A 25,847-nucleotide genomic window follows, 5' to 3' on the forward strand; every position below is an offset into this window, starting at 1 on the left:
GAACTGGGACATGTCTTCTGGAGCTAGCATGTATTGGGAGTTTCCAGGAAAAACATTTCTATAATGGTTACATATGTGATTGTTCTTTTTTTCTTAGCTATATGGAGAAAAAGTGACTTGTCATCAGCCCAAAGGGAAAAGCACTTGGCTGCATGGGGACTTGTTATATCTGTGGCTTCACAGAAGGAAAAGGAACAGCTCTTTAAAAAAGCAAGCAGCACAGAGAATATCTAGGATAAATAAGAGAAAGGAATTAGGCCTTCTCTGATGAAAAGATGATGTCAAAATATCAAAACCCTCCACGGCTGCACACGCAGTAACAGCTAACAACAGGCGGCAGCGGCTTGGTGTCCCCGCCACGGAGCTGTGAAAGCCAGCGCAGTCTGCTGAAGCCAGACCAGCGAGAAGATGGGAGCCGGTGCCCCTGGGAATGAGAGCACTTGCAGTGGCCTGGCCGCTTCCACCAGCTCTGCCGAGCGATCTTGTTCTCTTGGTCAGGCCCAAGGACCAGCCGGGGGGTTATCCCTGTCCTCTGAGTCGTTACTACTCAGAGGTCTGTGCCTGAGCTCGTGGTCTCCCTTATTCTGTTACTGGGAAGAACTGGGAGGGTACTGGAATGTCTCTGCTGCACCAGACCGAGGTTCGCTCCTGCCCTGCTGATGTTCCCACACTGCTACACTCTTTCTTTCAAGAGCTTTTACCTTTAAAGATCTGAAACAGCATAAAAAGAGTCAAGAAGGCCCATTCCCGCTTTCTATTTTTCCTTATCCTAAGGGCCTACCCCTGACACAGCAGAGAAAAAATTAGAAAACGGTCCTAAGCTATAAAGATCCCCACTGTAAAGGCATCTGGGCATGAGGCAGGATTTGCTAAGGCACCCGGGTATCTAACTCCCATCGGCCCATAAGGGAATCTAAATCAACAAGGATTAACTCTTCGCTGTGCCCAGTCCTCCCCTGCACACCGCCTGAGGCAGAGGCATAGCTTCCATCGCCGCGCTGCTCCCGACACAAAGAAATAGGGAAACGTGTTCATCTTCAAAAATCCCCCGCAAGGCCGGGCAGCGCTCTTAACCCTGATCGTCGAAACAGGTAACTTGGGCAACGAGGTGAGTGCTGTGACTGAAGACAGGCAGGCCGAGTCTACCTGGTCTTCGCAGGCAGAGGCAACCTCTGCCCCCGCGCGGGTCGGCTGGGTGTTGAGCCCTGCCATGGGTCAGGGTTTTGGAGGGACGATGCGAGAGGGAAAGAAAGAGAATTACAGGAAGGCTGCAGCAGGAGGGGTCGGGAGAGCAGGGCCATGCACAGCCCCACTGCGTGCAGCCTCCCCCACCCCCGGCCCCAGCAGCTCCCATATGTGGCTCTTAACAAATACAGCACCTCCAAGAATTAAGAGCTTTTAAAATCTGGACAGGGTAAAAAAGAAGAAAGCAGAATAAAATATTTAATGTGGGATGCTTTGACATGCCTTGGTGTAAGTCTTCTACCAGCACAGCCTCAAGGGGATATTACAAGCAGTCCACAGAAATACGGAGCCAGCCTCAACGGCTTGCTTACAGGAGGCTTACTGGCAACAACAGCACAGACAACACAACGTTTTAGATTTTAAACGATGTCTTGAAAGTACCTTATGCCAGAGAAGAAAAAAGGAAATGGAAAAGCTTCTGTGTGTAATTAGCAGCTCCCTTTGATGACTCCTTTCCTATGCTACCACCTCTTCACGAATACTTTGCTTCTTGAGGAATAAATTTGATGGAGCCAACATAGGCAGCACCTCAGTACAGGATTACAAGAGAGAACATGTATTGTGAGTGACAGCACCCATTAACCCGGGCCAGAAAACTCTCCCTCATCTGTGTTAACTCCTCAAATGCCTGAAGCATAGTTATAATAAAGACCGATGCAAAGGGAAACTCAAGTGTTCCTTACTTCAAGATCATACCATTCAGCATTTATTCAGTTCTTCCAACAATATACACACTCAGTGCTCAGTACTTATGAATACCCTCTATCCAATTAATACCCCATTAAGCCGCACGCCCGCAGTGACTTTATCCTCAGACCACTGTATGGTAGCTTTTAACTCCATAATACCCTGGCATTATTACCATATTAGACTACAAGGGATTGATCCAAAGCTCACGGAGGTTAATGAGGGCTCATTAAACTTTGAATTAGGCCCTAACTGCTCAGCAAACATGAAGTGAAGTGAAACAGCACGTGTCAGATAAGATGACAGAGGGTGTAGTAAACTTTAAGGCGAAATATTGAATGCTGATCATGACAAAGGCAGGCAATAATGGGGAACGTGTGCAGCAAGCAGCCTTGGGAGAGAATGATGATTATGTTACACCCAATATCAAGCAGGACAGATTTGTGCCTATATAAATAGATATTGCCTGATCTGACTCTGATGTGATTTTATCACTGAATGCTTAGACATAGCATAATATTGACATTATGGCTTTCCTTTAGATTTTAGTTTTGAATTTCAGCTGGAGCGTATGATACTAGAGATTTGAAATCAGTATGACTCCGTCTCTAATTACTGATTAATCAAGAGCTAAGGTTGCTTACATAAAGAGTCATGGGGAGAAGGAGGAAGCCTCATTAAGAACAAGAGGTTAAAAAAAATAAAGGGAGGGGGACTTTAACAACTGGATGGATACAGAAAGAGAAGAGCTGATTTCCTAATAGTGCGTTATACCTAAACGTTAGATTTTGTATTCACGTCTAATTAAAAAACGATAAGAAAACGTTCTAATACTTGCAGATACCATGGGTTATGGTTCAAAAGGAATAACAAAGTTTTTTTCTTTTAATGACTTCAGAAATACATATATGTTGTGTCATTCTGTCCCTTAGGTGCTCAAAAGACACAGCAGCTGTTTCATAAATTTTGAATTGCCTTTTCCTTTAGCATACAAAAATCTGCACCATAAACATAACACTGTCTGAAAAATATTCGGTAAACCCAGACAGTTGTTGGAAATGCTTCCTCCGATATTTAAATTCCTCTCTTAATAGGAGTTTCCCTGCAAAAACAGATGCTAACGAATAGTGTTTTTACCATCAAGCTGAATGTGAATGCTTCGGTGCAGCATTTTTTTTCCATGGAGACATTATAGGGTGCATTTCCCATCACTGAAAGAAAACTGCCACCTTGTTTCTCAATTCTTTGCTTTCAAATAATAAATAACCGCTATAATCTTCCGTAAAAGATTTATGCTCTGATGATGTCTGATCCTTCTACTCTAATTTCTTATTGTGAGATGCAGTTGAATGCCATTTACTGGTAAGTAAATTGTGTCATCATTTCACTGCGAAGCACACCATTGAAAATGTAAGCTGGCCAAACATTTATTTTTGTTTTCCAACTCACAGAAATCCCTTCAGAGGGCTGTGGATTAACTAGCAACACTTTTTAGTGCAGATCCTTAATCTTAATTTCTTTCCCTCTCTACTAATACGCTCCCTTTCCAGAAATAACTCCAAACAGCGGTCAGAAACACTGCCTTTTAGCTGCCACACTTTCCACAGCGAATTGGAAATACAGCAAATTGGCCATTTCTACTGATTTTTTTGTAGTCCTGTAGTAACAGGTGCACCACAGCTCTACATCTTCCCCCAAAAGAGCTTCATTAGCAAAGGGGCCTGCTGGAGGATCACAGATTACCAGTTCCTCTAAAAGGGCAAGCCCAGGCCCTACATCCAATCTTTTCAAAACACAATGCATGCCTTTCAGTTTTTGGACAGAAACAACAAGCCCACGCGACCTTTCTGCTTCCTTAAACTGCCCCACTTTTTACAACAGTAAAACTAGCTTATTTGCTTAAATAAATGTTGTAGCTCCCAAAGCCTTGAAGCACAAATCAAACAAATAAGTCAAGTGCAAAACAGCCTGTAAGGACTGTAAACCCGAGTACAGATGCAAATACCTCCTCAGGTCATATAATGTTTTGATTAAAAGCAGCAGAGATCACGAGTGAAAAAAGGAGTCAGGAAGGTGAACTGTCCCAGCGGCACCTGCCAGCACTACGGCATTTAAGGGTCTGTTAGTATTTCCAATAGAAAATTCTGGTTTTTGGAGCTTACAACTTGAGTTACAGAGGCTTAGTCCTGGTCTCCAAAACCCAGTCCCCAAAGCAGAATTACTCATGTAAAGCTTTGCAGGGCGAGGGCACACCCAAGCAGTTCATTATGACAAGGGTGAATATTCTGAATGACTTCTTTCCCAGCCATATTTCATATATACGTGCATAGATATATATACACACACACAGACACATCCCAGAAACCATGCCCAGATGTAAGGCAGGGAAGAGTTCCCTTATTCACATTATATCAAAGTTTTCTAAAACATCATCTTACTGGAATAACAGCCCATGCTGACTCCTCATGCCCCCGCTGTTATCTCCCCACTTGCCTGTCAACCTCCAGGAATACGTTAGTGAGGAAGCACATCCCCAGGGCCGCGCGAGGCTGGGCGCATGTTCAGCCACACCAAATCCTTTTTTGCACACTTACACTCTTTCACATGCGACACCTGAGCTTTGGCCAGAACAGCTTCCTCTGCTTTCCCTTCCACCCAAGCCCTGCACCGTGCTCTGAAAAGTCACTCACCTTGAAGTCCTTCACCAGCATGTCTTCCTCATCCTTAACGAGGCATAAACAGCCCCTGCTCTTCCTAGAGGCTTCTTCCACAGAATACCCACAGTCAGGGTCAGCTGCAGTCAAACACACCTCATTTCTCAACAGAGAAGGAAACAAAACCTCCTGCACTTGCGGCCAAACCCCATCCCTCCTGAAGAGTGAGCTCCCACTGCCCAGCTGCTGCAGGGGCTTTTAGGGGATGCATGAGCTTCTGTTTGTTCATGGAGGGAAAAGAAATTCAGTTCTCTTTACCTAATGCCAAAATATGAAACCAAAGTTTACTAACTGGCTTTTCAGGACAGTCTTCTGGCTTGGTGTCTGTTAGAAGAAAAGGAATATGCTTGCATGACATACACAAGGGCTTGGATGCGTGTGTACGCCTGGAATTGTGGTCTCTGTACGCTTGCAGTACATGCAGAGAAATGTAAATAAAATTGGGAATCTAAGAGAAACTGTAAGCATGGCCATAGAGGTTGATACTGCATAATGCTGAATGCTTGGTGTTAATCTAGTAAGGCACTATTCATGTCCTTAGTCTCCAGTCACTAAATAGACTCAGAAGAGCCACTAGAGCTACTTAAAGGCTCAAATTTAGGCACGTACTGAAAATCTCTGCTGAACAGGGGCCAAAATGTTCAGTACCATCTGCAGATACCCAAACTGCCTTGGGCAAAATGTTTCACTTAATATAATCCAAGGTTTTGTTTGTTTGTTTTTAAGTTGTGTAACTGTTCGGATAGGAGAAAAATGTCCATTCAATTAAGGAAATTAGCAACAAATACGAATGTTATTAAAAATATGGTAAGAGCTACGGGAAAGAAAAAATTGCAAAGAAATGGGGCCTTTCATGAAACTGTGGTAAACTGCTGCACATCACTCTTTGCTGCCCTATCATCTAACCATGGCTTACATCTCTCATCAGTCTGCATTAGAGACAGCTGAGAAAGGATTTAGATGGTGACACCTTTATCACTGAAAATCTCAGCAGTTATAAATAAAACAATTAACTGCAGCAGTGAAAGCTTAAAATTAGACCAAGAGTAAATGCTCTAAAATCTTAAAAGCTGACATCTGAAATTCCTGGGTGCTGAATTTAATTCTTCGGCGGTGCAGACTAGCAAGAACATACGCAATAGTAAGGAAAGAAAAAGTGTGGATGGGTTTTTTGCTTCCTATCTCATTCCAGCCTGATACAGTGAATTTCAGCAACAGCCTAGCTGTCAACGTTATATCTGCACCATCATTCTGCAAAGCCAAACTCACACCTACACAGTGCCACTATGTCTTCGGGACTCCATTTCAACTCATCAAGGAAGCCAAGTCCCACAGTAACCTATTACTAATGTGGGTGATGAGTGTTAAATAATGAACTACTGCAGCAAAGAGGCAGATTGCAAGTTCTTTGTCTCTGTTCGTGTCTCAGCTTTTTTCATTATTACTGTTTTTCTTTGGAAAAGGCATGAGCAAAACCAAAGCTTTTTTTCTTAGCAAATTAACCCACTGTTTTTGTGTACACTTTGTCTTTACAGATTTTCAATAGCTTTCATGAGCTGTGTACATTAGCTCTGACTATGCCTTCCTGTCTTTGCCTCTACACATAATGACAGCCATACCGAGCTGCTATTACAGTTATCTCACTTTCTGGAGAGGATGGGGATGTAATGATATGTTGCAATATGTGCAATGGGGTATTGCAGCTAAATACTCTTTGGAGTGATTGATGAACTATTTTGCGGTATGGCTGGTACAACAGTTCAAGGCGTGGGGTACTTATCCTTCTGTGCTTCCTACATTTCCTGCTCCCGAGGTGAACTTGGCGCAGGAGCTAAAAGGCAAGGGCTACATGGGGGTGGTGGTGGAGGAATCAACCGAGACCCAGCAGAGAAGGAGCTGCTGCTTAGTTCCTGGATCGTGGCGGACAAACACCTTTGAATCACTGTAAAAACAAGCCTGTACATTAGCAGACCCGATGCACAGATGTAGCACCTGAACTCAGACACTAAATGAAGTGACTGAATATAACCATCAATACTGGACACTCGATAAAACCCAAGTCCATTATGAGGTTCTTCAAATAACCCAAGGACAGGCCCAGATGCCGATAACCAGAAAGTGCTGCTCATGGCCATGGCAACAGCTCCATGGTCTTGAACAAAGCCACTCATCTTCACTGCCTCAGTTTCTTATTTGTGAAAGAAAACAATCCTCACTTATGCAAACAGGTTGAAAAGATCAAATCCTGTACGGAAAAATACCTAAGCAAAGACTGCAATTTTCATTTAACAAGTAGCAGCTGGTGGGAGGGTCACAAATACCTGTTAGTATATCGCCCCCCACTGCCTCACGGGGATGCTGAATGACTGCAAAACAGTTCAAAACATTGTAAATGAGGTCAGTTATCCCAGTACCCTCTCGGTTTGACTCACTGCACCCCAGATTTTCACTGTCCTTCACTCTTCATAACTTCTCCATTTTTTTGTGCTTGCAAATTTGGTAGCTACACCATGGCTTTCCTTTCTAGGAATGTATTAGCACGAATCTGACCAGGATTTGTACCAACAGTAGGTAATCATCCTTGTACGTGGATATAATTTTAAGACACAAAGTGCCAAAGCACAAACACTGGTCCTCTAATGATGGCACCTGGACCCCGACCTGACTTTAACCCATATTATAAGCAATCAAACAAAAAAGTAACATCCTGGGATTCTGCTTAAACCTGATTAAAGAAAATCAGAGATATTATCAGTGAATTTTGAGACTTCTGAAATTTCATCCTGGGACTTCCCGATCAGGGTGGGAGCAGTCTCACTGCTGCCAATGGCTTCTGAGAATCTCAGTTTATGTTGTGTGGGAAATTAATAATGGGTTCCATTTCTTTCATGCAACTGGGCCTGTATCTGATGGAAATTTATCACTTCTAAATCACATGGCATTTTATGATTTAGTGGTTTCTTATTATTTAGTGGGGCTATTTTCCACCCATGTTACTCTTCCCAAAGCATCCTGGAAAATGGCAAAATCTCAAGGGCAATACTTTTAGCTGAACTGGGCAATGGGAGTCCTTGATATCTGCCTGCAAAATGTCAATTACCTTAAAATCCCAACCTCACTTATGACGGTTCTTCTTGAGTAAGTAACAAGGCTGGGCTGGCGAAACGAATTCTTCAGTAATACACCGACAAACTCAGAACCACAAAGCACCAAATTCCCTCTCAGTCTGGATTTGAATGCATAAATAAGTAAAACTCTTGCATTTTTTTCTGCTAGAATATTGTATTATTCCATTCTGCAATTATGGAAAAATGCAGAGCACAGGCAAGATTTAGTGTCTGAGTTTTTGCTGCAAGACTTGTGTCAGTAGAAAGGCATTTGCGCTCTCTTGGGAATCAAAGTGAGATTCACCCATTTGTGGCAGGTGTTTTAAGCACTCAGCCTAACAATCTACCCACGCATGGCACTACAGCAATTCAACGACTAAATTAAATCTCTGAATATTAAATTAATGATGGAAATCTAAAATATTAATATATTCTAATTGAATATTCTCCGAGAAATTATCTAGGCATTCTCAGCAATTTGATTTTACTTTCATTTCTTAAGGAACTTTCAGCTGCATAAATACAGCTATTAAAGCAATTCAAAAAGGGAACATTTTCTGCTCAGACAAGAGAACTCTAAACACAAAGAATCTAAAAATTTCTTTCATATGATTGATTAAATCATAGAGCCCAAGACAGCTGAATCATTAAATGACTGCTTTCCTTCAGTCCCTCTGGCTTTAGCAAGGACAATATAAATTCCCCATGGGTCTGAATACAAGGAAATACAATATGTATAATTACAGTATAGGCTTGAATGCTGTTGTAAGAGAATTTCAAATGGAGCATTTATGCTGTAGCTGCACTTTTCAATCCATAATGCTCTGTGTGCGCGTGCTTGTAAAGCCCATAAAGCACTGGGCATCTGCTTTCTTCGACCTAGATTCCCAAATGGTATACACTGGTTTAGCCCCACCAGTTTTGGCAGAGACACATGAATTTACATCAGGATCTGGCCTTCTATTTCTGTGAAATGCTGGAGATGGAGGATGACATCTGCATACGCCAGGGAGAAGGCTAACAAAGGAAGGTAGTTTGAAGAATATATATAGTGTGGTATATGTTTAGGAACCTGCTTTAAACTGCCCGTTTATAAGAAATTTCAGATGGATGCGTCAAGAACGCAGCAATCTGTTGTATTTCCCTTTCTCCACTCATTCAAAGTGTGCCGAGTCCTGGTTTGGTAACACGCACAGAAGACAGATCAACACCAGAGCCAAGACCACGGCAACACAAATGCTTAATGAACCATTTTCCTTCTAATCTTTCTTTGGTGTCAGGTTGGTTTGTGGTCTGAAATCACACTCAGGAGCCAAGAGCTGTTGCAATCTACATCCTTTAACCAGCTTTCAAAGAAAGGCTGTGCCCCTACAGAGCAACGGGACATGCACAATGTGCCATTTCCTCTCCACCCTCTGGGCTTGCTTCTTACCTCTGACTGTCACTATAAAGACCAAATCACCTAATTTCTGAATTTCAGCTGGTGATGCTCACAGAGGTACTAAAGATGAGATGTACTGACAGCCAGAACTAGTGATTTTTATTTTTTCTTTTCTTCTGTGGTTCGTAAGGCAAAAGAAACACCCGTTTCCATGAAGAACAAGGAAGATCGAGGCCTATTTGTAATCAAGCCTGTCCATGTCTCTCTCAGGAAAAGTAAGGTCTGATGTCCTTTGGGAAGCATTTGCAAGGCCTTTTCTCAACAAACCTTCTCTCACCACAGACAGATGCCATCTGTCTTGAAGCTGGGAGTTAATGGATTCTGAGCTGCCAATTTCACAGCACTAAGCAACGTGGTTGATAGAGGAGGCATGAGGGACTGCCTACAATAAAACTATTTAAAACAGTGCAAAGGTGCATGCTGAAATAGCCATGATGAGCAAAGGAAATAGCAATACTGAGGGCTGACGGTCCAAGCCGGTGGGGATTTTTCAGCTCAGTATACCATGAGGTATATCATGAGATACACGAGTGTATCTCCAACAGCGTGATTTTAGAACTGTCTCACTACACCTATTTCCTGCACCAGGACGGGCTATGACACACAGATAGACTGTGGAGCTCTTGAGTGCGCTATCAACTTTTTTCATATTAAGCATCCAATTTCACCGTATAGCTTAACATGTGCTAGACCGACCCATGAGTCCACCGCAGGGTTTTCTAGAGCGCTAAGAAGAGCTCTCTGTTCCATTAACATGCACAGTGCCGCACGAAACTCAACCAATCAATAACACCTCTCCTAAGAAGCAACGCAAGAGTCTTCAGGTATGTTACATTCCGCCAACTTTCCAAACCACTTCAGGACTTTCTGATTAAATTTACATAAAATGCATCCTTCCCTCTTATTCCCTGTTATACACATTAGATTATTTCTAGTATTCTTGTATCTGAGATTACCAGCGCTCGGATATGAGAGACCATGCTGTGCCTGTAGCACGCAATCAAGGCAGTTTGTAAAAGCACCAAGATCCTGCCTTGGTCATCCTCAGTAGATTTTCACACCAGTGTAACGAGAATGAATAAGTTGCTGATCGTAAGAGATCTAATGAGCAAGTACCACATTTTTCAGTTCCAAGTTTAATAAAGGCAAACTGGCAAAATTAGGGTCTATGCAGACCAAGTCAGAGACAGCCAGCTCACAAGAGCTCTAGAAAGGTCCTGGAGACAAAGTTGGAAGTTTAGAGCATTCATAAAGGTGAATATGGTTGCAGTGGTTGACAGAGGAGTCTGTTAGCTAAGCATGCCATGACCAAAGGCCGGTCTTGCACAAGACTGTTGGTCTTTTAAATGAATTATTTTCATGCAGCCCAGTGAGATGGGCCAACACTTCAGCCTAAAAACTGACTCGATTCCCGTTAGAAGCTAGAGGCTTGCACGTGGATCCATAACGGAGGTACTTTTTGAAGTTGAAAAGCAGATGAAATACAAGATTAGCTAATAGATAATTAGATAATGATAATTAAGAATTAGCTACACATGTAGCTAAAAAGGATGAGTCAGTAAGAAAATAGATGGTACTCGGCAAGGGCGCAACTATTTAATACATTATCTTAGCTGATCAGTGTGCCTGCATGAGTCATTTGCTTGGAGAAGGAGAGGGATTTCATATTGTTTTTGTATTTTTAATGGGCATTTTTATGGACCTCATAGTTATAATAATGAGAGTACCTGACAATTAGTAATGAAATTATCCTCACTACAGTAAAATATTTCACAGCATGTAAAATATTATTCCTAATACAAAGGTGGAAGTCAAGCACAAGGAAATTAAACCCAAGATTTTCATAAACGTTTGCAAAATAAATAAGCATATATCAAGAAAATTTGATAACTTTTCTCAGCTTCAAAGACAAAACCAAAATTTGCAAAACATTTTTATACTGATAAAAATTATTTTTAGCTTATACATGTCAGATGTTTATTTAAACTCTTTGAAGAATAAGTAAATCTTTTCAGCAGCCAAAGCTAATCAGAAATTCCTATTATTATTTTTTACATATTATTTTTCTGAACTAAATTTCCTAGTTAGTCTGGTTGTTGCATATGAACAGACACGGATGTTCCTTTGAAAGAAAAAGCCCTGTAATTAACAGAGGGTTTTTTTGGCAAGGCTAATGTTGTGACGTCTTCCTTTTTTCTTTTTTTTTCTAAAAACTTTTTCATTTAATGTATTTTATCAGAATGAAATGGTTTAATGAGCAGAGAATTACAGTTGATCCCAGCTGAACCAGATAGGGCTGCATTTCGAGGTATGTGGCTCCCATCAAGCTGCATTCACCTTTGCTATGATTTAAACTTCATTCAGGCAGAGCCTTGCTAAAAATACTGACAAGTAACTAATCAACTTCCATAAAATGGAATTTTTACCTTCACAATAGGAAGCAGGAGTAGGAGGGAACCCAAAAGACTTGCCTATGCATTTCAAATTAGTCTGACCTACAAAAACGCAAACAGCGAATGGTACAATGAAAATGTACTTCTGGTAGGGCTTTTTGGTTTCTTAATATTCAGATTTTTTCATGCCATCCCTTCCTCTCCTTGGAGGTAACCAGAACCAAAGATACCATAATGGAGGGACTGGTTTCTTAGTTATACCTATGAAGTGTAAGCTCAGCTCAAGCAGGGGTCTCCAGACCAAAAAAAGTTCAGTGTCCAGGAGCTAGTGTAAGGTTTGAACACCTCCCACAAAGCAAGAGAGAAAACTGTGACAGAATTCCTTCTGTACAAATGGGATCTGAGCTGTACCTTCACACATGCACTTCTAGCTCCAGTTTGTGAGCAGATGAACACAAAAATATTCAGCACCCAGTGAGCAAAAGCATGGGAAATCAGATCAAAACTGTTACCTAGATCTAGGAGACAGCTGAATGCTCAAGGGCAACCTGAAGATTATGTGGATGGAAATAATCAGATAGTGCTGGTCTTTGAAGACGTTGATTTGTCCTACTCTGGATAATTAAAGAGCAAAGCCTAACAGGGGAAGCTGTAACTCCTCCTAGGAATCACCCAAGCTTCACATTCAGGAGCCAGCAAACAGGATGCTGCAGATGAGCAAACTCAACCCAAGCCTGAAACATCAGGGGTCTCAAGCTCAATCAATTTACACTATTTGTATGATCTTCCCGGTCATTACAATACTTTCTGCGTGTCAGGTGAAAAGGAAAGCAGCCCTCTGTAAGCCACTTCTTTACTTCCCACCCCATTTTTAAATTTCATTTTCAGTGTTTCCTCCAGCATCTGTATTTAAAAACTGCAATGGAATATATAGCTGAAAATCTGGGAGCTCTGTGTTTTCATCAGCTAGGTTATCTTTCCAAGGTTACTGGTAGTTTAAGTGATGAATATCAATTCTTCTGTACCTATATAAAATTTATTATTTGTCACTTTCATTAATACTGGAGTTTTGCATTCTTAAGTCCTTCTGTTTCATCTCCAGACTGTAGGGAGAAAAAGTGCCACAGAGATTTCAGTCCTTATAAATCAATGAATTTGCCATGGGAAGCTGGTGCCAAGTTGTCCTCTCGCTGTCTAGTCAAGGCTCAAAAGAAATCAGCAGGAAATGGGACAGCGCCTAAGTTAATTTTGTAAGTACCCTGGTTATTTTTCACAGGAATTCAGGAATTTACATTATTAATCTGATTTAGGACAATATTTTTGACACATCAGATTATTCTCCTCTTCAGACATTTTTTCAACTTAGGACAACACGTTAATGGGCCACTCCATACCCAGCACTGCTGACCACACAAAGACTCCTTGGCTTCCCTGTTTTTCCAGGACAGACATAAAAACTTTTGCCACCGGTTATTTTTTTATTCTTTGTCGTTCTTCCCTAATTGCATAAAGAAATTCTCAATTCAAGTTTACCCAATACTTGGTGAATCGGGAGCATTCACCTTCAGCCATCGCACGAGTCATTGCAAAGTTCACCTGAACTTCTAAAGGACTCAGCAAACTCCTTTCTTCCTCCCAGATATGGGCTGTGCAGAAAAGTCTCAGCTCATCAGTGTGGAACAGGTAATGATGACAACTCATTTGAATCCAGGCACTGTTTCAAGATGACTAGGTGAACTTCCTGAGAAGGGATGCCAATGACACACCAGTGTTGCTCAAAATAAGTTCTGACATTTTGTAATTGTCGCCGTTTTCTTCCAAGGGAAGAGTTGAAAAAGTCTGCCAGGGAATTCTTTTTTTTGCAGCTAATCTTTCTACTGCTCCAAAACCCGAAACCAGCACCCGCAAGAGGAATAGCAACATGTATTTGTATTTTGCTAACACTCATCAATAGCAATAATACATCAACCAAATGTGTCTGTCAAAGGCCCCTTTTCCCTTCTTTTTCTTTTCCTGTCATCCAATAATCGTCACAGAAAACCACATGGGTAAACTTGATCTCAGAGATCATCCTTGTAAAGAAAGAAACTAGCAACATACAGAGGATGAGGGATCCATCTGCAGCAGCGGCAGGCAGCCAACCTCCTCGAGCCCCGCCACGCATCTGCACTCCGGCTCTGCGATGGAAGGGAAGGATGCAGCACCCCCTCATCGCTGGGTGTCACCAAGCCCAGCTTTACACCTGCAGCCGTTTTCTGGATGAGACTGTGGGCAAACTGCCATCTTGGCAGCAACACCAGCGACTCTTGAGGGACTGGCTGGAAGGAGGCGATTAGGCTGCCGTTCAGCTGAGGGAGGGAAAACTGGGGCAAGTCGCTTTGGAAAAGAAGTGTTTCAGCAGCGTGTAAAAAGACAACTCTCTTGCATGAGAGAGGAAGAGCAGAGAGCCTGTGCTTCGAGCCAGACCTCCCATGCCATGAGCTTGGACCACACCCACTACTTCACCAGACCCACTGTAAGATTACCATTATTATTATTATTATTATTTCTGGTTCTTTTCTTAACTTACCCGAACCAGCTGCTGTGGAAAGGGTCCTCTGGAGTTTTCTGGCACGTTGATCGGTGGGATGACCCAGTCTCGCTTTTGCCGCCGCAGGCCGTTAGCGCTCTGATGCTGGCGCCACGGGAGCAGAGTGTCGCTTTGCTGCTGCGCCAGTTCTCCAGGCATGGTCTTCCTTCCTTTTGGCTGTTGTGGAAACGAGAAAGCAAAACCAGTTAGCTTCTTCCTCGCTTCGTAGGACTTCTCCCAACAGCGGCGCTTCCCTGTGTGCAAATGGTCACATGTAACTGTGAAAATTATTGTTATTAACATGATATCTTTCTGCACCATGAAGACACAATATGCTTTACTGGCAACTCTGCTGCCACTTCATTTTCACAAATATACGGAGCTGTCACTCTCAAATCAAGATGCCTCCCTGAATATATCGTCTTCATTACACCAGCTGCGGGGAGCTTTAGTGGCATATTGGGGTAAAGAGTTTCTGCAAATTTCTAATAAATGCAACCTACCAGAACACAAAAAAAGACACAAAATTCCTTTACAGCCTTTGTCACAGGCCCAGTTTTATAGTATGAAATTACCCTGCTCCTTGGCGTTAACAGGGTTGCAGTAACCTCCAGCCGGTGGTTCTGGAGACATGTCCTGCCAAACCAAACCACGAACGGGGGACCATCAGATCCATGGCTACAAAGGTGAATTAGTTCAACTTCTTAATGCTTCATGAGGAATGACCTCTTTATAAGAGCTGGGTTTTGAACACAAATCCCAAAAACACGTCTTCCCGTGCAGCCTGAGAAGCGTAACATACCTCAGTCAGAAAACAATTTTCATTATTTGGGGCGCTTTTGAGTCCTTTGCAATAGTTTTTTTTAAACTGCGGATTCTGGCCATGGCATACTTTGGTGTTGGACACATTAAAACGCTGTGGCAGAAAAATGGAACTGGTGCGACCACAGTTTGGACTTAAAGAGTCTGGTTCATTATTAGAAAATTTCTGCCTTACAGAATGATGCATCAATGACATGTACATTTGGAGAAGCTTTTCAGATGTTACCCAGTCCCAATACTTGGATCCGAGGCATTGCTTCTGGAAAGTCCACAGAAAAGATAACTAACAAAGACAAGCTTTTTTTACCATATGGTGAGAAAATGTTTAAACTTTCATAAATCAGAAAGATTGTAAGCCACATTCATTCTCTTCATTTGAGGTTAGATCCACTGGGAACACCATTCTTTGCATTTTACAATTTTCAGCTGATTCTCTCAAAATAAAACCCCCCCAAAAAACCAACACCCTAACGCCCAAGAACATCATAGGAAAAACCAGCAAAATAATTTTTTGAGGCACCTGCAATTTTAAGCCACACACTTTCAGTCTTACTCGAAATGTACAAACTCAAACATCCTACAAACATTTGCAAGCAGTTATCTGTAGGCACCGATTTTGGTGGAAATCATTGCGTTCGGGTTTATAATTTGATGTAAATCCATCTGTTAGTACATTTCAGTTCTTGATCTGGAAGGGCAGTGAAGCAGGCAGTCCCCTAAAAACTACATAGTATAATTAATCTAAACAGTATATGGAACTGAGTGGTGGCTCCAAAGCCGTGTGGACCTTCTGGATGCCGAAAGTTGGACACCGCAGCAAGGAGGCCACTTGTACAGCTTGATCGTGGCTCTGATCAGTGTTCCCTGTGGAGGGCAGACATCCACTGGCTGCAATGGTTGGACGCATTTGTGCAGAAATGCAGCTATTTTTACTGCAAACCTTAAAAATGAACCAGTTCCAGAACTGAATTTTCACAGAACAGGCAAATGTGATCTTTTTCAGTCACACACATAGCCACTTTTCTCAAATCCTCTCTCATGCTAACTCATGCCACCAGGGTGACTGCTGTTTTGTGTTTGCCTGAATGCTGTTTTATACACCTTCAACAAGTATCGTCACTAAGCTGCTGCAAGATCACTATACCACTGTTCAACATTTAGGTATTGTTATAAAAATACTAACGTAAGTGTGTAACGAACAAAGAAACAGCATCATGATGCAGCAGTGGGTGACTTTCTCGGGATGTTCAGGATATTGGTAGGTAGTGTTGAGCTCATCCTTCCAATGGGATGCAATATGCAATATCTGATAGAGTTTTAATCTAAAAAGGGTTTATCACCAGAAAGGTACCTTTTCTAAATCCTGATGAAAACAATGTTATCTAAAGGAGATACCCAGACACGAATGTCAACATGAAATAGGACTGCCAGACATGAGCTACAGAAAAGTGGATATCCCTTTTTTTTTAATTGGTTTGTGATTCCCAAATGTGGATCCTTTGAGAGCAGGTATTTGGATCAGTTTATATAATTGGCAAGTGAGCGTGGGGACAGATTATGAAAGGATGGTCAAATAATTTGTGCTCTGCTGAGTTTACACAGTGGAATGAGTCTGAACTAAAGACAGACTTGAGAATTAACATGAATCCCAAAGCTCCATGTATACTGAAATAATTAGTGTCAGCTCAGCAAGGCAGTACCAGCCTTTTTAGTCTTTACGAAATATTTGCTGGCAGGTGACTAGACAGTGACTAGCTTGCTTGTCACTCTTGATGATGTTTTCCTGCATTAGAATAAATCATCAACATGACTCTGAATTTGGTATGTAGAATTTCAAAAGCGTCTTGCAACAACAGTTTTTTTTTTTTTTTAAAACAACAGCTCTTTTTTATCTTCATTTGTTGACAATGCATTCCCATGACCTTAATTTCTCTGGTGTTGTTTAAATACGTTGAACATGTTTTCTCCTGTTTAAAAGCTGTGAGGCAAATGCAGTAACAAAGTCTGGTGAGTACAAATGCCAGAACTATTCAGATCTCTGACTGAAACATCCAAGAACATCTCTAGAATAACAGCAATGACTAACCCCGAGCCCCAGAAAACTCTCCTGTACTTTTGAGTTTGCAAAGATCTAAAGTTCAACTCAAAAGCAGAACGCGACACCAAATTAAATTTATTATAAAATACAGCTTCTGATTCCGTTTTTGCTGAATAACAGTTTTCAGTGAGAAAAAACCTGCTCCTTCTCTCATGGCCTTACTGGCCATATGCTTCCTGGAATCTCAGGCAGAGATTTTAAAAAGATAAAATATTCCTCTCCCTTTTGTAGTGTCATCAGAACACAATCTGTCCATATTCCTTCTCACTACCAAACTGAGCACCTCTAGTGCTACTGCTTTAGGGTGGCTTCCCTCCCGTGGCTTCTGTGAGGTGCCATCACCCTCTTACATATGGCAAAAGGATGACGGGCGTTTGCAGCAAAACAGAGAAGCCAGTCCATGAAACACATGCGCAGTGGAAGTTAAATCCACTCTCCGTTCTGAAAATTACATGGTGACATTTATAATTCGTTACAACAGGATCAAACACCAAGCATGGAACATGTGAGCGTGGTCTTTGGCAACAGAGAGACAATTAAACGAGGATATAAAATAGTCAGATAATTTAGTAATTATGCCTGTCTATTACTTCAGGACATTGATAAGCTAGAGAAATATAGCTGAACCAAAACAGATGAAAAGCTTCAAGTTCAAGGAGAAAAAGTGATTACAAAGTGTGGGATGAAGAAAAACAACAGGAGAAAAGACCATGCTGGGATGTAAATTTGTTATGAATTTTGATTCAGTATGATCTAATGCCTCGGTATTCATATTAGGGCAGAATTTTTAGAGCTTGCTAATGAAGCAATGTAAAGCGTGCTGTGCTAGCTGTATTATTTAAAGCCTACATTCTGCAAACCTGGGATCAACTTTGCTCTGAGTTGCCCAGGGTCTCTTCCAATGGGTTTGTGGCCCATAACTGCAACATATGTATGCACAACGCCCATGTGGGCAAATCATAACGCAGCCATTGCATCTTCTGATAATAAAATGCTTCTTTCTCCGAAAAGTGCAGCTACAATATTGGCTGTGAGCAGCTGTAGGACAGGGGAGGAGTCTCTCAGAGACCATCCTCTCCGAGTTTGATCAGGAAGTCACACTAATGACCTGAGGATTAACTGCAGTGCAGTGTGGCAGAATCTACCCTACAATTCCCCTTACCACTCTTCTGGGGTTTTTTGGGCTATCAGTTACAAGTCAATTAAAAACACACCTAAGTCAACTGGAAACCTTTCACCAAGATGACAGGTCCAGCTCTCAGAAAGCAACGCAAGGTTGAAGGAGGCAGTTTCTTCTGTAAGGATTGTGCAAAGATCTTTCTTCTCAAAGGTTGCTCCACAGAAGGTGCAGGGCTTTCTTGAAGTCCATGGAATTGACTTCAACGGCATCTTACAGGAGTAATTTCCAATCCCTTTGCAGTCTAGCATTGCATTTAATGACGTAGCTAAAACCCTAGAGACTGTCAGACTTTAAAACCAAACAGATTTAGGAAACCTTACTCCAGGCTGGTGAGGCTTCATGGTGCTCTGATTCCCTTTATACCATGGCATTGAGAGCTCAGGGAGATTCCTCGTCTGCATTCAGCTCTGGCAATAAAAGACAGTCAGAATAGCCACCTAGCTAGTGGCTGCCTATGAGCTCCTGCCACTGTTAGTCCGTGGCTTGTCAGGCTTTCATTTTTTGGGACACTCGGGCTAAACTCAACCCCTACTCCCAACAGAGGTCAAAAAATAATTCACTGAAAGAACAGGACACGTGGGATCCCTACAGTCCCCCAAGCCCCATCTCCGCTCATGAAAAGAAGTCTGCGAGCTGCTGACTTTTCACTAGTCCACAAATAAAACCAGTGAGTGTGAAGAAATACCAGCTTTCACCTTCCGCTACACTTAGCAGTAGCCAGGCTTGCCAGCTGGCACGTCTCCCCTCCCAGCCAACCTGCCTTTGATATCCGTCAGCCTCTGGCTACAGAGACATCTGGAAGTTATTATCCAGCAGAGCGTATCACAAACCCATTTACATAATATAACATCATATTTTGTGTTCCTGCTTAGCTGAACATTTTGGATCACTCTAATGTTTGGGTAAATAAGCCACCATTCTCTGCATATAAATAACAGTGCGTCTTAGGGTACGTTTATTGGAGATTATTAATTTTATAGGGCTCAACCTGCAAAACAAAATGCTCTAGATTCAGCACTAAAATATATTAGTCTTGCACTTGGAATGAAAAGTACCTGCAATTGGAGAAGAGGTAATAAGGATTTTATTTCTCAAGTATCAAAATTATTTACGATTTAACCGGTGTTTTATTTATATGCCAGTCTTATTATTTTTACAGGATCTTTAACACGTCACACTAGACATTTTTCAGGAAAGAAATAATACTTGGCTTGCTTTGTTTCTAGTGTCACTCCTAGGGTTTAACTGAGGCTACGTGTTTTTAATATATTTTTATCAATACAAGGGGATACAAAGCCACCTTTAGCCCACTGCTCAAACATATTCCCCTTCATCTCCTACATCAATAGGTATTTTGAAAACTGGTACCATTTTCTACCAAGGAAAAAATCTATTTAAAAATATTTAATCTGAAGCATTTTTACTTGTTTCCATGGTAGCTGTGGAAAGGACAGGAGAAAACGATATTTACCAAACAGAAAATAAGACAACGAAAATATAGCTTAGTTCTTTAACAAAGGGAACATGAGAGCCCCGTAAAATAAACATTTGCATGAATTCTGTTCTAAGGAGACAACATTTTGCTGACATCAGGGACGGCAGTGGAGGACGAATGAGCCCTTTTTTCCCAAAATGCACCATTTCCCCAGTTTTTGATCTTCTAGCAGAGAGAGATATTTCATTTCGTGTTCTCGTACAGTATAATGAAAGGGTTGCAGAACAAAAGGCAAATTTATTTATTTTAGGGTAATTGATTCTTTTCTATTTAGGTCGTTGCTGAATTCGCCAAAGTTGGAGACAGGAAAAGATAGTTTTAGGAAGAACAGACTTTTTTTATTTTAGACATTCTTTCATTACAGTCGATCTAGGTGAAGGTATTCTTTAAGAAACACACAGGTGAGGAATCCATAACCTGTTTTTCTCCTTATCCACCTTCCAGAAATCTGTAATGACTATCTATATTAGCTCTATTTACTAATAGTTGTAAGCTGTGGTAAATTTAATCAAAGATAGCTTCATATCATGTCCCAATACCATCATGGCATAAATTGCTATTCATGAATGATTTGTGTCAAAGTGCTCTGAAAACTAGTGTTTTAGCAGCAAGATGTTCCAATGTGCGCAGTTCTTCAGCAGGGGCATTAAATTAATGTGTTTGCAGAGAAGCCACTAATTGACAATGAGACGTGATTTTGGCAGTAGATTTCCACTTTAAAGATAATGAACAGCGTTCAGATACAGAGAAGAACCCCCTCTGCTCCTAAAACTATACTAATAATTTCTGGTATAAACAGGAATACAGGGAACCAATCCTGACAGGATATTTCAAGTGCCAAATCAAGCTGTTTGATCATCATGACTTACAAAAGCAAACAGTGGAATCTCAGCGTTTGTGACCTTTATCAAATCTGGCTACATACAGTCAGGAATGTTATGTTTGGTTAGGAACTCATTAAACAAAATTACCTCTCCATTTATAGAAACCATACAATTACAGTATAAAACATTTTAATTAAATCAGCTAGTTAGGCAAAAATTCATTACTTTTTTTTTTATCATCACCTAGCAGTGGCGCTGCATAGAGCCGTTCACATTAGAGTCAATTAGTAAGAAAAACTGTCAGATTTGGCAAGTGCATGAGCTTCCAGAACACATCAGGTGACAGGGAAGAAAAAGTTTGCTAAAATCTAAGGGGGTTACTGCCCCCAGAGGAGGAGAACGAGCCACGTAAAACGCACACACATGCACTGGCCATGCCAAATGCCCCTCTCTCCCAAGGAGTCTGTGTCAAAGCTGAGCAGCCACCCGTACGCGCGCGGTTCCTTGACAGCTGACAAACGAGGCAGGCATGCAAATATAAGGTTGTTAGGTATCTGGCTGGCTTTGTGGGCTTGGGAAAATTCTATCCAGTATAACTAATAAAACCCAATCGGTGTGACCAAGGAATCAAAATGTTCCTTAGCATTGTAGGGCTGTAAAGCAAGAAAGAAGCTGAAGAAGAATGACAGCTAAAAGCAGGAAATGTTTAAATAGGGAGAACGCAACACTCTGGCTCGTAAGTCAGGCAGAAGATCCTTTCTTTACGAAAGGTGCAGCAGGGCCCTTAGCGGGCAACTGCAAATACAAAGTTAAGTCTGACTGCAGAGCAGAGAGACACCCACTAGCTCTCAGCAAAACCCGCAAGATTGCCATAAAAGACTCTTATTAAAAAAAAACCAAATACAGGTTATTCTCTTTGATCAGAAAACCTAACAAGGTTAGTAGCCCAGGTAAGGACCTCGTAAACAGTCTGCAGTGTCTAACATGCAAGCTTGCGCCTTGATCCTGAACATGGCTTTACAGGTGGCTGCTGACCAGGTGACCCACGCTGGGACAGAATATGTTGATTTTCCAGTACAATTTAATTGAAATTCAGAAATTACCTGAACTGACCCACACCTATTTGCCTAAATGTTTGGTAAATTATCACTGTTTTAAGTTGAGATCTGGTAAGCCACCAGAGCACTTCAATATGCTTTGCTTTTGTACTAGCAGAATAAGGACACCTGCAGGCAACGCGTGCTCACATTCATTACTGAGCAGAGATGAAATGCGAACGGTATCTCTAAGGTGAGGGAAGTTTCAGCTGGGGTGGAGAGGCAGAGCCGTGCTGAAACTTATTCTGTGGTATCACAACACTGCACTGATGATTAGACGTATCTCCTGGACTGCGCACTGCTTTCAAGATTTCAAATTATGTTCTTCCTCTTCCATTCTCTGGAAGAATCACATACTGAAGCGGACACATAAGAAATCCATCTGCCTTTGGTGGAATCTTTTATGGTTCCCACAGGTTTCAAGCATCTGTGATACTCTTCTTGTCATTGTCAGGCTCTGAATATTACAAGAGCCTTCAACGAACAGAAGAAGATGACATCACCTACAAAGCACAGCTCTCGATGTACTTTTCTTTCTCATTTTAGGGCTTGAACATCTTATCCCAACATGAAAAGTTCTGATGAGGCTGTTTCCTTGTAAAGTTCCCCACATCAACTTGACCTTTTCACATCCCCTTTGTAAGATCTCATCTCACAGTGCTTCTTAGGTAGGATTGTTTAAGAAACATCTAAATTACTGTTGTACTCTACCTTCTAGTGTTTACAAAAAGACGCTTCTATCTTCGAGTTAATGTCATTCTCATAATTGGAAGAAACCACACACAATGGCTTCAGAACTACAAGTACTTCTCAAGAGCGTGGCTATTTAATTACAGAATACTACATCCTTGTTACCTGTTCAGATACCTATAGGACAGGAATAAAGGTGGTAGATCTCGTCACATCCTATTAAGTAAAAACCGCTACTGCAGCTTCATATTAGCTCTCTCATTCTGCACATATCTTGTCGAGAAAAATGTACGAAATATCTGGGCTAGCAAGCTGAGGTCTTCTACCCAGATAAAGCTTCTAGCAAATAATTTGAAAAAATGTTCCAAAATACAGTTCTTTGCTTCTAGAATTCAGTCTACTACAATTGTTCTTCATCACAGAAAGAAGCAGGAGCAAATCTACCCCTTAACAAGCCTGCGAAAAGTTTTAATCTAATTTTATTTTCTAAAGCCACGAGGTTCAAAAGATAAATGAATTAAAATAATCATAATGAATTAAATGTAACAATATTCCTTCTCTTCATAATGTTTGCAAGTAAAAAGATCACAAGAGATTTAAGAGATCACAAGCACCACTGCTACTTTAGCACAAAGCAAAGTAATTCATTCCGGTACTTCTCCCCAGTGCTAGTGTGTGACTTTGCCCTTTCAAGTCATCCTTTGGTTATTTCAAGAGGCTCTTGAGAAAAGGCTGTTCTTCTTTTATTCTCCAATCCTGGAGTGCACCTAAGCAAATGCTTAAATTTGAACACGTGGACACGTGCAATTCGTCTCCATTTGCATGATGAAATTTAAGTGTGTCTTTAAATGCTTTGCTGGACGGAGGCAGTGTTTGAAATCCCACTCCTCACTGGTGGTAAGGACAGCCCGCTCAGCCCTCCCCGCCACGCCGGACACCTGCGCCTGGCTGGTTCTCCTCGCTTCTCCCGCCGGCAGTGCCGAGGGGGCAGAATGCGATGCAGCTGCTCTACCACGGACCACGTCTGGCGAGCAAGGACCTGGCCTCCAGAGGTCGGGAGGAACTGAAGTTCTTCTTCCCCCTGAGCTTGTAACTACCAAGCTGTCTCAGCAAGCTGGGCTACAGAGAAGCTAAGTGGACACTCGCAGCCCCTAAAAAAAGGTTTGGTAGATATGCCTGCATGAAGCAATTTTTGTCTTTACTCAAATTCATGTTTATGTGCAACTGTCAACGGATTACCCCAGCAATGAAGGTTTTTTTCGGAGATTCAGTCCAAAATATTTTTTGGAAGTGGCAGTCAGACTTCAGCAGTTACCAACAAAGAATGTGAAACCCGAGGTCAAAGGCTTCGATCTCGTAAGGGCAAGGTACACATCACAGGCAGGCAGTACACAGCAGTCCAAGGGTTTTGTTTTATCAGAAGAAACTTATTTCCGTGGAGGCAGTTCAATCCTTAGGACTTCTTTTTGTTTGAAGGAAGACAGGTCTGCAGTGAATTTCACTTACGGATGATCTTTCTAGTATGGCTTTGAGCCTGACCCTTGGTAAGATGCTGACTGTTTAAGAACTAAATGCAGCAAGTGCAGCACTTGGAAACTTCCCACAGTGGGCTGATTTTCCAAGGCAATGAGCACCTGTATGTCATATCTTATCTTGGTTTCAGTGTAAGGCAATGTGATTCAACACACCTGAAAATCAAGCCAACTAAGTTCACATGTTTTCACAAACACTCTCATCTCATGTGATGATTAAATGCTAGATGTTCCCATTCTCATAAGCATGAGGTCAGACAAGGTCGCCTGACGCACCTTCATTAGACTTCCACAATTAACATGAGCAGTCTCACTGGTAACAATTATATGATATTAATTTATTAGTCATCTGCTTTCTGATCTTTTCCACTGATCTGATTTGTTAAAACCCCAAACAATGTCTCACAAGTTACCTAAGGAAAACAGAAATCTCTTTATCTACTCTCACTGACTGATCAGTCAAAGCCTTGTTTCACTGGTGAGGATATAAAAATAGGAATTACGCCGGCTGCAGTTTTACTGGACTTAGTTACTACCTTGGATCTCCCCCAGAGGCAGTCAAACAGGACAGCCCCAGCGTAACAATCCAGTACTTAACATGTGCATAAATATGTCCAGAAAGAGGCAGGATGACAAATACAGTCTCATTTCTTCAGCCCCTCTCTAGGCATAACACAGTTTGATGGGGCAAACTCCATCACCCTGATGCCATATATATTTCATCCCAATGCCGGGGAAGGCAGGAAAGGGAATAAATGTGGTGGCTCTTTTTCCCATTTCTTCCGAGCATGCCCACTTGAGAGCATCAGGAAGACCAGGAGTGCTGGAAGCACCACTCCCACTGAAGCTGTCATTTCTTCCATCAAGGGAAGGCTACATCTTCTTCCCTCCCAGGCCTGGCGCAGACCATCCTGGCTAGCACAATAACTGAGGTCATAAACAAGATCAGTGCTGAATAAGCCTTTTCTTGCCCAGACACCTTTGTATTTGTGATCAGCAAAGGCTGTACTAGAATTTAAAATCTCAGCCACGTAAAATGCCAGATTATTTAAAGGCTTTAAATAAAAAAAAAACCCTGGCCGTGAGAACCAGCTTTTCACATTCATATTGTATGGCTGCGGACTCATGCCTGGGTTATGAAAGAAGCCCAAAATAAGATGAGACATAATAAAACACAAGCTGGGCTTAAGCGAGGATTGATTTTTGACAGTAGTTCTCAATGTTTTAAACACTAGCTGCATAACCATACATTTGCAAGATTTTAATTGCACGATTCTCGGTGATTCAACATTGCAAAAATTTACATACTTCCATGCTCAGAATTTGAAAAGCTAAGACAATGAGAAACTTAGGTTGACATAAACAAGATTCAAAGAAAACAGTATTTTTTTTTTCTAAAATAAGTCACTGGCAGCAGATGACTGGCATCCTACATGTACTGAATATATCCTGCATCTCCAAGCTCTTTTGCTGTGAATTCCTTTCTATGCTGTATTTCTATGATCCCGATTTTAACTCATGAGGTGAGAACTACAGACAAATACACAATCTAATGAAGAAAATTTGCCAGATGTGCCTTAACGTGCTTAGACACATACAAGCACTGAAATATAACGAAAAGATCAATATGGAAGAGTAGGCCAGAACTTCAGATGGGAGAAGCCAACACAGGTAGTGGCAGACGATCGTTAGCAAGGAGTGAGGAGGAGGGGCTTGGACCTTACAGACACAGAGGGTAGTGTGGGAAGTGAAGGACAAATGGAACACGTCTATCCATGGAATTAGGAAGACTTGAGTTTCTGCAGCTAAGAAACAGAGGACACCCTGAAGACTGAAGTCTTCAGCAGCATCACCACTGTTCACAAACATAATCTTCATTTTTAGACTTTTGGTTGAATCAGTATCCAATTGTTAGAAATAATAGCAAGCACTCTTAGAAAAAGAAGACATTGT

General features: G+C 41.6%; 1 protein-coding gene across 1 annotated transcript in view; it reads right to left on the reverse strand.

Annotated features, from left to right (window-relative positions):
* Positions 1-25,847, reverse strand: part of CDH4 (cadherin 4) — a 469,761-nt gene that overhangs the window by 157,930 nt on the left and 285,984 nt on the right. Inside the window, exon 4 of the mRNA XM_075108659.1 lies at positions 14,157-14,333. Coding sequence (XP_074964760.1) covers positions 14,157-14,333 — 177 coding nt within the window. The remainder of the gene's footprint in view (positions 1-14,156; positions 14,334-25,847) is intronic.

This window comes from Phalacrocorax aristotelis, chromosome 13 (genome assembly GCF_949628215.1).
Source record: "Phalacrocorax aristotelis chromosome 13, bGulAri2.1, whole genome shotgun sequence".
Taxonomy (NCBI): Eukaryota; Metazoa; Chordata; class Aves; order Suliformes; family Phalacrocoracidae; genus Phalacrocorax; species Phalacrocorax aristotelis.